General features: G+C 39.6%; 1 protein-coding gene across 4 annotated transcripts in view; it reads right to left on the reverse strand.

The window, feature by feature from the left end:
• Positions 1-3,578, reverse strand: part of LOC103711194 (DExH-box ATP-dependent RNA helicase DExH14) — a 51,330-nt gene extending 47,752 nt beyond the window's left edge. For 3 of the 4 annotated variants that reach the window (XM_017843650.3, XM_039127538.1, XM_039127539.1), the window contains exons 1-3: positions 3,324-3,578; positions 3,143-3,195; positions 720-888 (exon numbers count right to left, since the gene is read on the reverse strand). In XM_017843650.3, coding sequence (XP_017699139.2) covers positions 720-888; positions 3,143-3,195; positions 3,324-3,430 — 329 coding nt within the window. In that variant the 5' untranslated portion in view covers positions 3,431-3,578. The remainder of the gene's footprint in view (positions 1-719; positions 889-3,142; positions 3,196-3,323) is intronic. The other variant, XR_005512241.1, reaches the window with a different exon arrangement.
• Between the last annotated feature and the right edge of the window lie 13,096 nt (positions 3,579-16,674).

A 16,674-nucleotide genomic window follows, 5' to 3' on the forward strand; every position in this document is an offset into this window, starting at 1 on the left:
TTGTTCCCATATACCTGGCCTCAATCTAGATTCTGTAGGTGACAGTAAATTGACCGGAAACATCATTCTCTAAACTCTTCAATATGCCAGCTTTCATAATCCCAACCATTACAAGCTGCAAAGTTTGACTCATCGCGTTTGTAAATATATAATTATATTTATACACTAAACGTGTAAATTACATGAATTCATTTCTTGTTAGATCAGTCAATATCAAATTCACAATATGCCTAGAAGATTTTGAATTTAATGTACTATATCTCAGGTCCTAATATGAAGCATTAAGAAAATAATTTATTTCAAAGAAAAAAGTGTCTTGCGAATGATTGACATTGCTAAACACTTATAGCGATCCATCTTTCTGGTAATACCGAGCCTAGAATTCACTCATCTAGATACAAAGCAGCAACGCTATTATGAAAATGTATGTGTATATGCACTCACATACATATATATCTATGTGTTCATGTCTCTAAATATTTGTTTTTTCTTTTATGTGCTGACACACAACAATTTATAAACTGTCAAACAGAATAACTAGCAACGAGTGCCAACAAACTTAAAGATGAACAGTGGTTAATCATACAGTGATATCACAAATTAACTAAATAGATAAAATTTTAAAGCAGTCCAATTTAACAGGAAGAGAATGATGAGATAGAAAAAGAAATGTGAATATGAATTTGCGGCCGATAGACTTTGCAGCAGACATGGTTTACCTTTTCTCGGCAATCCCCTTAGTAACATCATAGTCCACATCCGGCCCCCTAAACAGATCATAAACAGCTCTTGCCACTTCCTGAAATTCTTCTGAGGCCACCTCATCATTTATCAACTCCACTATAGCACCAAGAAATTGTTTATATGCTTGGCGCACATCACTTGAAGCTGCACCATGACATATATGCATTAATAGGAGAACTGCACGCATAAGTTTAAAAAACTAAAAATTGAGACTGATGAAAGCAAAAGGATAACTAGAAATAATCTGGTAGATCTATCCATGGCAAGACCATCAAATTTCAATAAGATTCATCTAGACTACAGGCACTTGTAATAAGTAGAATACTGAAAAGTGGCATAGGACATTCACGGAATGGGTGTTCAGTTACCATTCTTCTTTGCATCAAGTAGGTAACCAGCTAGTTCAAGAACTCTGTTAAACATAGTACACTGTACCGTACCGAACCAAATAGTATAGAGCGTACCGGACTAGTACGGTACCGGTACACGATAGGAAGAGCGTGCCGACACTTGGTACACCAAACCAGTTCCATACCGTACCGTATCGACATAGCTTGGCATTGGTATGGAATCCGGTATTGAGACAACGTACCTTGTTGTTGAGATTAATATCGCCGTACAATTATGCCTCAACATGGGCCAAACAAGCATGGCCTAGTGGGCCTTAAGTTGGGTCAGCTGGGGTAGCAATTAGAGCAATCCAACAAGCTAACCAAGCGACCAGCTATGTCATTGTTTTCCTTAATGGTCGCCGTTCAAATTGTTCTCAGACCTCACTAGGAGACATGTGTCAACTATCAAGTTAAAGCAAGATATGTGATGGGTAAAAACAGCACAACTGTTATCATACATTGTTCCAAAATTCAACTCTAGCTTAACTAAAGGCTACAAGTAAAAATACACAAAATATATTAATCAAGGTATTTAGAAATTTAAGATGATATAAGCAAATAATTAGGATTGATTTTGGGCCTTAATTTTATGTGGAACTTAAGGTTACATGTGGAGAAAGGCTCCCACCTTTCAAGCTTAATTATAAAAATTTTTATGTCTTGAAATTGAAGAGTTTATTGCTTCTCATGCTCCCATCATCCATTTAACTTTTGAAATATGATATATCTAGAAAGAATTGCCAACCAAATGCAAAATTGGATTGGCAATAGGCCCCGAATGATCGAATATTGATAACTTTTTTAAGGAATTAGTATGACATTTTAATTATTTGCTCATGGAAGCCAACCTAAATGTCAAGGTAATTTTAAACTTGTTTTCTATCCAAATAATGTGAGATCCAAAGTTTCAAGTCCCAAAAAAAGGAGATTGTGACAGAGGCGAGACTACGAAACCCAGCCACTTGAGCAAAGAAGAAAGAAATAGGAAAGAAAGGAAGGAAGGAAGGAATAAGAAGATAAGGGGGAAAAAAGAAAAAGGAAAAGGAAAAAGAAGAAAGAGAAAGGAAAATAGGAAGAAAGGGGAAAAAAAAGAAAAATAAAAGAAAGAGAGGAAAAGAGAAGAAAAAGAAAAGAGGGAAGGCAATAAGGAAGAAAGGAAAGAAAGAACAAAGAAATAAATAAAAGAGAATGGAATAGAGCCCCTCCTTAAAAGAAGAAGAAGGAGAGAAAGAAATGAAAGAAATAAGGAAGGAAGGAAAGAAGGAAAACCAAACAAAATAAAGGAAAAGAAGAAGGAGAAAGAAAGATGGAGGGTACCTACAGGATAAGGCAGGATAGCGGGGCATCCCATTCCATGGAAAAAATTATCCCGTCCGTTAGGATATAAAATCTTGTTGATGTCAACAAATATTTGAAACAAACGTAACTGATCTTTTCACATGCTAATATATAAAGGTAGGATGGAATGAAATTATACATGACGTGCAAAACTCAGGATAATTCCTGCTCAGCAAAGACCATCGATATAGGATATACGACCACGTTAAAGCATGAATGCTCTAAAAGCAGGAACAAGCCCTTGCTCCTTATGAGATCCATCTCTACTCCCTTTCTCTCGCTAGGGGTTGGCTGCCACTCACCTAGAGCTAGCCATTGCAATACTTATATAGAAGATGGGGAGGTCAGAGATGCTCAAATCAAAGCACATGTGGTAAGTAGATTATAATAAGTGAACTACTTGAAAGCTGCAGGGATATTCATGGAATGGTTAATAATCAGCATAGCAACTCAAGTTTTACAAGTTCCAAGCAAGTTCATGTATCTATGAGCATTTACCAACCCACATAACTCAAGCACACTGCGCCTCCATGGATGTTCAAAACATTGATTCATCAGCAACAGTAAGTAAACTTTACCTTCATCCCACTGATTCAGCATCCAGACTTTCGCAACGAGAGAAATCAAGTCGCGAGGAAAAACAATCAAGCACAGGACAGTAATCTTACCTTCATCCCATCCAGGAACCAACTTCCGCGCAAGTTCAGAATCATCACGCGATCTAGTAAAAACAAAAGAAAAGCGCAAAATTCACAACGAACTCCAATACCAAATCCATCAGTTGGAATCAATTGACGAGACAAAGCGAAGAACCGCATCATCCAAGAGGGGGAGGGGAATCAAAGCGACCTTCTTGATTTGAGATTCTGGAGGATAGTTTTGCGCTGGAGGTAAGCCTGATCGACGTCGTAGTGACCTCTGAGAGAATTCGTCAGGCGAGGCAACGAGACCAGCATCTTGCTCTCGGATTCTTGCTCAAAATTCTCCGATGCAGATCTTCTCCCGCTTCTCAAAAACCCTAGATTTTCTTCTACGAGTGCTCCGGACACCCAAGAAATGTTTCGTGTTTCCTGGGAACAGAGAAGAGCAGCCGGCGACGTTCGGGTTCCCGTACGGCCTAGGATTGGGGACTGGACCGGAGCCAATTATATAGTAGATATGCAGTGGGCCAGCCGGCCCAGAAACATTAGGACTTGGGTTTAATACTGGGCCATCTTATATAATATCCAGCCCAGTTGTAGGTAGAGGCGAGATTGAAGCTCTTGGATCAAAGTTTTGAGTGCTGCATGCTGCAATTGGGCATATTCATATATTTGTACCCAAAAAAAAAAGGTGGGGGGAGTGAAATTTGAAAGGATGTACATGTTTGTATATATTTCTATCATGCTACAAAATTTTGAATTTAGAGTAATTTAATTAGATTTTAAATTTTAAAATGATTCAAAATGGAGAAAGCAATGGTTGCTTCAAACTGAGAGCTGTCCATTCTTGGAATGATAAAACAGAGGAAATTTTAGGATTAGAGTTAGGTGGGGTAGAGAGAGAGAGGGGGGGGGGGAGAGAGTAGCTAAATAGGAGGATTGGCAAAGAATTCTGGTAATAATAGCAGCTCCTGGAAACAGTTTTTTTGATATTAAGTGTGCAAAGACATTAAGTGTTCACCTATTTTTATGCATGATATTGTATTTTGACTCAGTTGGTTGCACTCACGCCAAGTTAACGTGAGCGAGCATTTTACCCAAAAAAAAATGTTTAAGAGAAAAATATAATTTTCTTTGGTACAGATTGAAAAATCTAATTGAAATTATCATGAGAATCAAACGGTCGAAAAAAATCCACTTCTATATAGTACTATGTATAATGCATGTGTAAGCACAGAATAATAATTTTGAAAAGATTTTATCATGAATTTGGTATTCATATGCCTTTTTCATGATACCGTTTAGCATTCATTGGGTATTGAGAATTTTCTGGAAAGCATTAGACTCTTTATTGTGTATAGAACCATGAAATCTCAGCATAAGGAGTGTTTTTTCCACTTCCTCATATGGATCAATTATTCATGACCCGAAGATATGCATACTTGATTCAATTCAAAAATATATATGTTTTTAAATGGTTTAATGCACCTATTACGTACTTGACTATTTGGATTTTTTTTTTTTTTTGGTATGATATTGCTACACTTTGATGCTACATATAATGCTATCCATAACCATGCATGGTCTAGTAGTCCAAGTGGTGTTAATAAGCTGTATGGTAAAACAAAGAAAAGCATTTGAGGCGTTATTGAAGAATTTAAAACAAGGAAAATCTAAGTAATAGTGTCTCGTCATAAAATCCTAAAAACATGCATTTATTCCGTTCCAACCCGGCTTCATTATATATATATATATATATACATCCTTGTTATGATACCATTAGTGTTTATAATTTGATGTTGCAATCAATTATTGACCAACTCTTTCTTTCAGTTTACATTAAAATTACCAAGCTATAATTTCGTAGTTGCATGTCAGGTTGACCGAACAATGACTAGCCCAATGCATCCCCACACACTAGTTTGGCTAATACGATGGTTAATTGAGCTCCTCATGGTCAATGTTTCTTTTCAGCATTCTTATGGATGAGCCTGACTAGATTTGTATTGTGAAGACCTACGCGGATGTGTGTTTAGTCTCATATTACTTAATCGTTGAATAAATCATGGGTACTTATACTAGATCAAAAAATCCAAATAATACCTTTTGGCTAACTTTTTTGAGTGAGGTTCTGAGTTGTTATAAATGGTATCAGAGTGGACCTGACCCATAACGTATGTGAACTAAGGGTGTGTGTTTAGTCTCGGCTAGCCTTTTTGAATGAAGTCCTGGGTTGTTGTAATAACCCCAAAATTTTTTTTTATATAAAAAGGGATAGAATAGTCCTTTAAAATTGATATAAGGGGTAAAATTGGAAGGAATCAAAAGATAATGGCATAGTTGTAGATATGTTGAAGTGTTAGGGGCAAAATGGGAATTTAATAATATTAAACAAAGGTGAATAGTGCTTTGATGTGATTTAAATGGGGTGGTTGGTGGCTCACGGGAATGAAACCGAGAGAGAGTCACAGAGAGGGGGTTCTCAGGCGTGGAGGAAAAGAAGGAAAGAAAAGGAGAAGAAGAAGAAGAAGAAAGAAGAAGAAGAAGGGGATTCGAGGAGGAGGGGGATCCCGGTTGCACTTCCAGCTGAAGGAAAAAACGTAGATCTCCTTCCCCTCTACGCAAAGACCTCGATTTCCAAAAAGAAAAAGGTAAATATCCGTCCCTATCTAGTCTTTTGATGACATTAGGCTATACAAAGGGTGGATATAGTCTAGAGGGGTCGGATAAGGGTTGTAGAGGTGGTTAAAAGAGGAAGAATCGGATTTTAACAAATTTTTCCGGCACTACGAAAAAACTGTGTCGAAGTCCCAACTTCGGCGAATTATTTAGGGGGTCAAACGGCATCCGATGATGATGCATGTTATCTCTTTGGAATCCTCTATGAGTGTAAAATGTTAGGTAAAAATTTCATCAAATTTGGAGTCCTGAAAGTGGATCAAAACCGGGATGAAGTAACCCACTGTCAGTTCGGGTTACTGTTCATCCGGGTGGAAAATAAGGGATTTCATGCCATAATATGGTATTAAGCCTAGATTAGGCTAAGGGAGACCTTGTACTCGTGCAAGGGAGTCCCTAATACACATAAATAATGAGTTAATTAATAGAAAAAGAAAAAGAGAAAGAAAAGAAAAGATTTAGGGAACGGGGGAGTTGAATCAATTAAAGTTCCCTATATTATAATTGGCACGTAGATTATGACCTTGATACAAGACTAAATGTATGGTAAATGCATGTCACAGTTGGGCAAGAAGCTAGGGAACGAGAGGAAGAAGTTCTCCACTGCCTGCTGTAGAATTCTAGAGGCGTATCGAGGCCGTGCCGGATTGGCAGGTGAGTGGGAGTCATGTACTTTGCACCATGAGCATCCTTAATTCATTTTCATGAATGTTGCCAAGTGTGACTTGATTCCACCTGAGCTTATTGATTAATTGTTGTAGTAGATTCCTCTATAATCTTGATTCTCTATGCTTGATTATTCTGTACATGCATTTGAGGGAACATTGAGAGGAATTACGAGGGGTTGATGAGTAATCAAATTGATTCCGAATTGTGAAATGATTTCTTTTGTAAATTGATTTCATTTCCTCTATTTCAAAGATTTGTAGAGCCTTTTTAGTGGTATATTGAGTTGTATTGCACTTCCTTGACCCTCACTCCCAACCCTGATGTTAGTTTATGATTGGGTCGGAGTCGAGTGAGTGGTAGTCTTGATTATGCTCCTTTTTAGTAGAGTATTAGGATGGTGCATTATGGCATTCATGCATGGCTTGGCAGTATCTGCAGGACACCTATAGTCGATGGGGGTTGAACATCGGCCTTTGTGCACATAGTAGCCTTCTGGGTGGGCGGAGCCCAGTCCCTTCTTAGGGGGGACACGGCCCTAGGCGTAGGATCGGCCGGTCCTACGACTTATATTCTGCTTGCCGCCGGGCATAGTAAGACCCCGCGAGGTGCAGTATGGCTTTCCGCGGATGTAGAATTCGCGCGAGGTACCGTTTAGTATGTAGATGTGAGATGGATTTCTGTTCTGGATACTGGCCAGCATTTATATGATCAGTGTGGTGTCTTATCCTGCATATGTATGTGACAGTAGGGAGTTGTTGCTGGTTCGCCTGGGGCGTAAAACCCACCTCCCGATAGCTGTCTAGCATTTATGTTATCGGTATGGTGTCTTATCCTGCATATGCATGTGACAGTAGGGAGTTGTTGCCGGTTCGCCTGGGGCGTAAAACCCACCTCCCGATAGCTGTCTAGCATTTATGTTATCGGTATGGTGTCTTATCCTGCATATGCATGTGACAGTAGGGAGTTATTGCTGGTTCGCCTGGGGCGTAAAACCCACTTTCCGACAGCTGTCTAGTGATGATTTACATATTGGTGTGGTGTCATATTCGATGTATGCATATGGCAGTAGGGAGTTATTGCTGGTTCGCCTGGGGCGTAAAACCCACCTCCCGATAGCTGTCTTGTTGATGATTCAGCCTATTGACACCTGATTTATATGATTCAGTACTATGACCTATTGAGCATATTCATGGGTAGCATATATGATTACTTGATTATTCCATATGTGCTCGAGATGTGTTGATTGGGATTGTGATGATTCACTCCATATTCTCTATATTGAGTTCATGTTCATCTTGTTATTGATCTTGAGATTTCATCTCGAGCCATGATTATATTCTGTCTCATGTGCATAGTACTCTCTACTCCACTCACTGAGTATTTATATACTCACTCCCCAGTTTGGTGTTTTTGATTGCAGGGCAGGTATTGTATAGAGAGGAGCAGGATTAGTGGTTGCCTGCTAGCTGTGCCGCTCCATAGTATAGTATAATGTAGATAGAGGTTTATACCTTTTGGTGTATTATAAACCTTCTATTGTATATAGTGCATAGTTACAGTCATAGATCCTGTTGTGGATATGGGTTTGACCATGGATGGATTAGGAAGCAGGTATATATATATGTGTGCAGATGAGTTATATGCCTGAGATGATGTATTGCTATATATTGTCCAGGTTTATTATGTGACAGATTATGTGATTGCTGCTCTGACAGGTAGTGTGTTGTATGTATTGAGATAATCCTGACAGGTCACTATAGGAAAAGTGATCATTTTGTGCATGCATCATGCCAAATTTTTTCAAGATTTATTGATGATTGATAGGTAGTAGGGTTATACGCGGTGGCTGGTGGCCTTATGCCTACCCGCACCCTAGGACCGTCGCGGCGGCCCGCCGAGAATGGGGCGGGGGTCGTGACAAAGCTTGGTATCAGAGCAAAGGTTAAGAAGAGTCCTGTCAGAGCAATAGGATGAGTCAGGATTAAGTATAGGATTATACTATGGAGCATAGGATTTTTCTGTATGTTATTTTATGAGTCATTTACAACTCAGTAAAATATATCATGACTCAGTGTGTAGCGACCGTCCTCTCTTTTTGACTTTTTTAGAAACATATAAAGAATACTTTCAAGGAAAATGGAGCCAGATATAGCATTGGATGCAGGTTCTGCACATGTCGAGCCCCAAAGAGAAAAACCTCCTCCTGCTGATAGATGGAGGGTCGATGATAAAGGAGAGGTAGGAAGTAGAGATGCATTGATGGAACAGTTACTGGCGGAGAATCAGGCTCTGAGGGAGCAGATTGCTCGGAGGAAATCTCCTGCCCCGTCAGTAGTATCCATCTCACCTCCTGTACCTGTGCCAAGAAGTTTGGCCAGGCGAGCTCTAGATGATGAGGGGATTACTGTACAAGAATTTCTGAGGCTCAGAACCCCGGAGTTTAAGGGGGAAGAAGGTGAAGATCCTCAGAGATTTCTGGAGGAGACTGAAAAGATGATACAGAGACTGCCCTGTTCTGATGCAAGAGCTATAGAACTTGTAGGGCTTACAATGAAGGAAGATGCCTGGGACTGGTACCAGAGACAAGTGGAGGACAGATTGTACAGTAGGAATCCTCCAACCTGGGAAGAGTTCAGGCAAGCAGTGATGGATGAGTTTTTGTCTCCGGCTGAGAGGCAAAATCGGGCTCTTCAGTTTGAGAGGCTGAAGCAGATGCCCGGAATGAGCGTATCTGAGTACGCTCGTGAGTTCACTAGATTGGGGAAGTATGCTCCTTACATCATCCCCACTGAAGCTGCCAGGATAGAAAGATTCAGGCGGGGTCTGATTTCTCCGCTTTATAATGCAGTACTGGCAGTAGAGGTCCCCACCTTGTCTAGGCTGATTGATAAAGGAAAACAGTGGGAGACCAGAAACAAAGAGGAAAGAGTTGAAAGAGAACAGAAGAAAATGAGTATGGGAAAAGGGCAAAGCAGTAGAGATAGATCTGAGGGAGTAGATCTCTCGGAGGGCCCGACGGAGCAGTCTGTACGCTCAACTCCACCTGCCCCACGTAAGAGGAAATGGAGGGAAAGAGGTCAATCACAAGATACTTTTCTACCATCAGTACCTCGTCCTCCAGTCACTATGGCCAGAACTGAATCTAGGTTCCAATCATGGCCAGTATGTAGCATATGTGGGAAGCAGCACCCTGGCAGATGCAGAATGGGTCAGGGAGTGTGCTACAGATGTGGACAGCCGGGTCATTTTGTCAGAGAATGCCCGCAGGGTGCCACCCAGCAGTTTGTGCCTTTAACATCCTACCCTTCTGTGCAGATGGACAGGCCTAGTAGTAGGGGGCCTGTAGGCAGTAGGCTATGTGTGCCAAATGTGGAAGATCTGAGACAGAGGATTATGCATGAAGCACACAATACTCCCTATAGCATTCATCCTGGTTCCACCAAAATGTATCATGATATCAAAGGCATATATTGGTGGAACGGATTAAAAAGGGATGTAGCCAAATATGTGGCTTCTTGTTTGACTTGTCAACAAGTGAAATTTGAACATCAAAAGCCAACAGGGCTTTTGCAAGAGTTACCTTTGCCCGAGTGGAAATGGGAAAGGATAACTATGAATTTTGTGGTCGGGCTACCCAGAACACAAAAAGGATATGATTCCATCTGGGTGATTGTGGATAGATTGACAAAATCAGCCCATTTTCTACCGGTGAAAACCACATATTCAGTAGCTCAGTATGCCGAAATATATGTGAATAAAATAGTATCTCTGCATGGAGTGCCAGTTTCTATTATATCAGATAGAGGTTCACAGTTTACCTCTAGATTTTGGCAGAAACTCCATGAGGCATTAGGAACTCAGCTTGATTTCAGTACAGCATTTCACCCTCAAACAGATGGGCAATCGGAGAGGACCATTCAGACCCTCGAGGATATGCTCAGAATGTGTGTACTGGATTTCAGAGGTAGCTGGGACAGATACTTACCTTTAGTGGAGTTTGCATATAATAACAGTTATCACTCCACTATTGGTATGGCACCTTATGAGGCACTTTATGGGAGGAAATGTAGATCTCCCTTGTGCTGGTCTGAGATTGGAGAGAAGCACCTAGAAGGACCAGATTTGATCAGAGAGACATCAGAAAAAGTGCCAATGATACAGGAAAGGTTGAGGACAGTGTTCAGTAGGCAGAAGAGCTACTCAGATGTCAGAAGGAGAGATGTGCAGTTTGGCACGGGGGATCACGTGTTCCTAAAGATCTCTCCTATGAAAGGGGTAATGAGGTTTGGAAAGAGGGGCAAGCTTAGTCCCAGATACATTGGCCCCTTTGAAATATTAGATAAAGTTAGCAATGTATCTTACAGATTAGCACTGCCTCCAAACCTCAGCCATGTGCATCCAGTATTCCACATATCTATGCTCCGGAAGTATGTGCCGGATCCATCTCATGTGCTATCAGTGCAGGAAGTTATAGTAGAAGAAGATCTTTCTTATGAAGAACTTCCTGTCGCTATTCTTGATACTCAGATCAGGAAGCTGAGAAATAAGGAAATATGTATGGTAAAGGTCCAATGGCACCGGCACAATGTTGAAGAATGCACTTGGGAGTTGGAGCAAAGTATGAAGAGCAAATACCCTCACCTCTTTGAGTAATCAGGTAATTTACTCTTTTAAATTCGAGGACGAATTTTATATAAGGAGGGGAGGATGTAATAACCCCAAAATTTTTTTTTATATAAAAAGGGATAGAATAGTCCTTTAAAATTGATATAAGGGGTAAAATTGGAAGGAATCAAAAGATAATGGCATAGTTGTAGATATGTTGAAGTGTTAGGGGCAAAATGGGAATTTAATAATATTAAACAAAGGTGAATGGTGCTTTGATGTGATTTAAATGGGGTGGTTCGTGGCTCACGGGAATGAAACCGAGAGAGAGTCACAGAGAGGGGGTTCTCAGGCGTGGAGGAAAAGAAGGAAAGAAAAGGAGAAGAAGAAGAAGAAGAAAGAAGAAGAGGAAGGGGATTCGAGGAGGAGGGGGATCCCGGTTGCACTTCCAGCTGAAGGAAAAAACGTAGATCTCCTTCCCCTCTACGCAAAGACCTCGATTTCCAAAAAGAAAAAGGTAAATATCCGTCCCTATCTAGTCTTTTGATGACATTAGGCTATACAAAGGGTGGATATAGTCTAGAGGGGTCGGATAAGGGTTGTAGAGGTGGTTAAAAGAGGAAGAATCGGATTTTAACAAATTTTTCCGGCACTACGGAAAAACTGTGTCGAAGTCCCAACTTCGGCGAATTATTTAGGGGGTCAAACGGCCTCTGATGATGATGCATGTTATCTCTTTGGAATCCTCTATGAGTGTAGAATGTTAGGTAAAAATTTCATCAAATTTGGAGTCCGGAAAGTGGATCAAAACTGGGATGAAGTAACCTACTGTCAGTTCGGGTTACTGTTCATCCGGGTGGAAAATAAGGGATTTCATGCCATAATAGGGTATTAAGCCTAGATTAGGCTAAGGGAGACCTTGTACTCGTGCAAGGGAGTCCCTAATACACATAAATAATGAGTTAATTAATAGAAAAAGAAAAAGAGAAAGAAAAGAAAAGATTTAGGGAACGGGGGAGTTGAATCAATTAAAGTTCCCTATATTATAATTGGCACGTAGATTATGACCTTGATACAAGACTAAATGTATGGTAAATGCATGTCACAGTTGGGCAAGAAGCTAGAGAACGAGAGGAAGAAGTTTCCCACTGCCTGCTGTAGAATTCTAGAGGCGTATCGAGGCCGTGCCGGATTGGCAGGTGAGTGGGAGTCATGTACTTTGCACCATGAGCATCCTTAATTCATTTTCATGAATGTTGCCAAGTGTGACTTGATTCCACCTGAGCTTATTGATTAATTGTTGTAGTAGATTCCTCTATAATCTTGATTCTCTATGCTTGATTATTCTGTACATGCATTTGAGGGAACATTGAGAGGAATTACGAGGGGTTGATGAGTAATCAAATTGATTCCGAATTGTGAAATGATTTCTTTTGTAAATTGATTTCATTTCCTCTATTTCAAAGATTTGTAGAGCCTTTTTAGTGGTATATTGAGTTGTATTGCACTTCCTTGACCCTCACTCCCAACCCTGATGTTAGTTTATGATTGGGTCGGAGTCGAGTGAGTGGTAGTCTTGATTATGCTCCTTTTTAGTAGAGTATTAAGATGGTGCATTATGGCATTCATGCATGGCTTGGCAGTATCTGCAGGACACCTATAGTCGATGGGGGTTGAACATCGGCCTTTGTGCACATAGTAGCCTTCTGGGTGGGCGGAGCCCAGTCCCTTCCTAGGGGGGACACGGCCCTAGGCGTAGGACCGGCCGGTCCTACGACTTATATTCTGCTTGCCGCCGGGCATAGTAAGACCCGCGAGGTGCAGTATGGCTTTCCGCGGATGTAGAATTCCCGCGAGGTACCGTTTAGTATGTAGATGTGAGATGGATTTCTGTTCTGGATACTGGCCAGCATTTATATGATCAGTGTGGTGTCTTATCCTGCATATGTATGTGACAGTAGGGAGTTGTTGCTGGTTCGCCTGGGGCGTAAAACCCACCTCCCGATAGCTGTCTAGTATTTATGTTATCGGTATGGTGTCTTATCCTGCATATGCATGTGACAGTAGGGAGTTGTTGCCGGTTCGCCTGGGGCGTAAAACCCACCTCCCGATAGCTGTCTAGCATTTATGTTATCGGTATGGTGTCTTATCCTGCATATGCATGTGACAGTAGGGAGTTGTTGCTGGTTCGCCTGGGGCGTAAAACCCACTTCCCGACAGCTGTCTAGTGATGATTTACATATTGGTGTGGTGTCATATTCGATGTATGCATATGGCAGTAGGGAGTTATTGCTGGTTCGCCTGGGGCGTAAAACCCACCTCCCGATAGCTGTCTTGTTGATGATTCAGCCTATTGACACCTGATTTATATGATTCAGTACTATGACCTATTGAGCATATTCATGGGTAGCATATATGATTACTTGATTATTCCATATGTGCTCCAGATGTGTTGATTGGGATTGTGATGATTCACTCCATATTCTCTATATTGAGTTCATGTTCATCTTGTTATTGATCTTGAGATTTCATCTCGAGCCATGATTATATTCTGTCTCATGTGCATAGTACTCTCTACTCCACTCACTGAGTATTTATATACTCACTCCCCAGTTTGGTATTTTTGATTGCAGGGCAGGTATTGTATAGAGAGGAGCAGGATTAGTGGTTGCCTGCTAGCTGTGCCGCTCCATAGTATAGTATAATGTAGATAGAGGTTTATACCTTTTGGTGTATTATAAACCTTCTATTGTATATAGTGCATAGTTACAGTCATAGATCCTGTTGTGGATATGGGTTTGACCATGGATGGATTAGGAAGCAGGTATATATATATGTGTGCAGATGAGTTATATGCCTGAGATGATGTATTGCTATATATTGTCCAGGTTTATTATGTGACAGATTATGTGATTGCTGCTCTGACAGGTAGTGTGTTGTATGTATTGAGATAATCCTGACAGGTCACTATAGGAAAAGTGATCATTTTGTGCATGCATCATGCCAAATTTTTTCAAGATTTATTGATGATTGATAGGTAGTAGGGTTCTACGCGGTGGCTGGTGGCCTTATGCCTACCCGCACCCTAGGACCGTCGCGGCGGCCCGCCGGGAATGGGGCGGGGGTCGTGACAGTTGTTACATTTATAGACTAATAATAACTTATATCTACTATCCTATAAGCATATTTAAATAGGTAGTCATGTGCTATGCCACATTCAAAGGAAATTATATGTTTAAGTTAGAAAGAGTTAAATTGCTTAACATGTTGTGTAATCTACCTAGGATCAATCAAGTGAATCCATATGCCTAGGATCAATTATTCTAAATGTCTCTTAAAACAAAGAATCATATGTTCCAATAGTCTTCTACCCATGCATCATTTGGATATTATGATTATACTGCAGATCCTCAACTTTTATATAGTAGATATGATTGTACTTTGCCATGATCTCATAGGATATGCAGATGGATAAGAATGGAGCTAGGAGAGAGGAGGAGGAGAAAAGAGAAAGGGAGAGGAAGGAAGAGAAGGAGAGAGAGAAACTATCATTAATAAGTCAATTTTCAGCAATTTTTCTAGGGGTTATAGATTTTTCTCTACAGAAATTATTATTGATTACCAATCAATTTTCACCAAAACATAGAATATTTCAAGCATACAAGATTATGTCCAATCATTCAACTACAATCTCCACATTAATTATATGTTTATCTATTTTTCCACTACTCAGGATTTGAACTTTCTACCTTCTTCGTGGACAGACCTTTAAAGGTTAAGAAAGAGGTGAGCTAATAGTATTAACAACAAAAACAATAGTTATAAAGGTTCCCTTGTACATATATAAGTCAGATTAGTATAATCGCAATTAATTAGTCAACATTCCCCTATAATGGCCATTATATTAAGGAAAAAATAATATATTGGCACATATATATTGACAAATTCACATAATGCAGCACTAATCGACTTTTATTAGTTGTTAGTGCCCTTTCTAGCTCCAAAAAACAGCCATTATAATAATCATTATTCTATTCTGAAAAATGCCAAACCAGGCATGTAATAGTTTCAAAATAGATTTCTCATTGGGTATACTGATGTTATTAATCATCCTTGAACAACAAAAAGTCTGATTTGGATTGAATTTTAGTCTCGATAACCTATTAGGCATTAGCAACCTGTCGAGTCCGGTAAACAAATTAATCCTATTATCTTAAAATCAATTTGCTTATTAAAAATGTCACAGTGATGAATCAAGCTGCTCATTTAATAAAACAAATTGATTTGAATTATGGTTGATAATTTTATCAAAGTACATGTACTTCAATCCAACATGAACCCAACCCAACTTGCCCCATGTTCTCCCCCGACAGATATGGCCCATATGGCTTGTTCCATGCTTAATGTCCTGAACCGAACCAATGCGGGTGGACCAGACTAATGGGCGGCCCCATAAGTTTTCAATAAAAAAGAAAGACTTGTGGATGATCAGGTGGATCTGGGGCCGACCTGTGGCCATCCATTGTTGCAGGATATCCTTAGGCTAACGAGGGACTGTGCTATTTTTCGAACATCATATGCATACAAAATAGGGCAGTTGATTGAGTCGCCTCCTATATTGATCGGAACTCTGATGGTATTCTATAGGATAGCTACGGGACCATTCCTCTTCCACTCAGTCATCTTTTGTTTTCTGACTTTATTGGATGTACTCATACTAAAAATATAGAATTTTTTACATGGATACCCTTCTAAATATAGAATTTTACATGAATATCTTTCCAAAATTGATATTTGCATGCATACCCTCGTAAAACTCTGTTATTGTACAAATGCCCGTAATATAACGGTTGTTCTAACGGTGTTAAGAAAAATCTTATTTATATTAATTAAAAATAAAATAAAATTTTAAAATTACGCTATTATCTCTGTTTTCTTTTTCTGCTATCGGGATCGCGATCTATTTACATGTCTATCCATTAAGGGTATTTTAGTCATTTTAATTTGAAACCGTTAATTTTTTAACGTCGTTAGATAGCATGGGTACATATGCAAAAACAAAAATAAAAAAAAAAGGTAAAATAACAAAACAAGTATTTTACGAGAGTATACATGTAAATATCAATTTTGAAAGGATATTCATATGAAATTTAATATGAGGATATTCATGAAAAAAATCTAAAAATATATAATCTATTCGGCCTATCAATAAATAAATAAATAAATAAATAAGAAAGATCTGATGGACCTGTAGGTGCTGATTTGGTGTGTGGCCCATCAAACTCAAAGGCCATGTGCCCTACCAAAGCTTTCTAGTCATAAAGAATGAAGAATCCACTTACCAAGCATCTCATGTACCAAAGATTTTATAGAAAAGAAGGCTTCATAGTGGATGGAGTATTGTGTTATTCCATATTGGACAAGAAGCAGTTCTAGGTGTTGCATCAGAGAACGAGAGGGAACTTGTGATTAGAGTATTGTAGGGAAAAATAGGGAACAATTTGAATTTTATTACCGAATCGGCTAGGTTTGACAAGAAAGATCGAGTTCACAATGGATGGTTAATTGATTTCCTCTTGGGTAGTGCAAAGGCTACAATTTTGAAC

This window comes from Phoenix dactylifera, chromosome 6 (assembly GCF_009389715.1).
Source record: "Phoenix dactylifera cultivar Barhee BC4 chromosome 6, palm_55x_up_171113_PBpolish2nd_filt_p, whole genome shotgun sequence".
Lineage (NCBI taxonomy): Eukaryota > Viridiplantae > Streptophyta > Magnoliopsida > Arecales > Arecaceae > Phoenix > Phoenix dactylifera.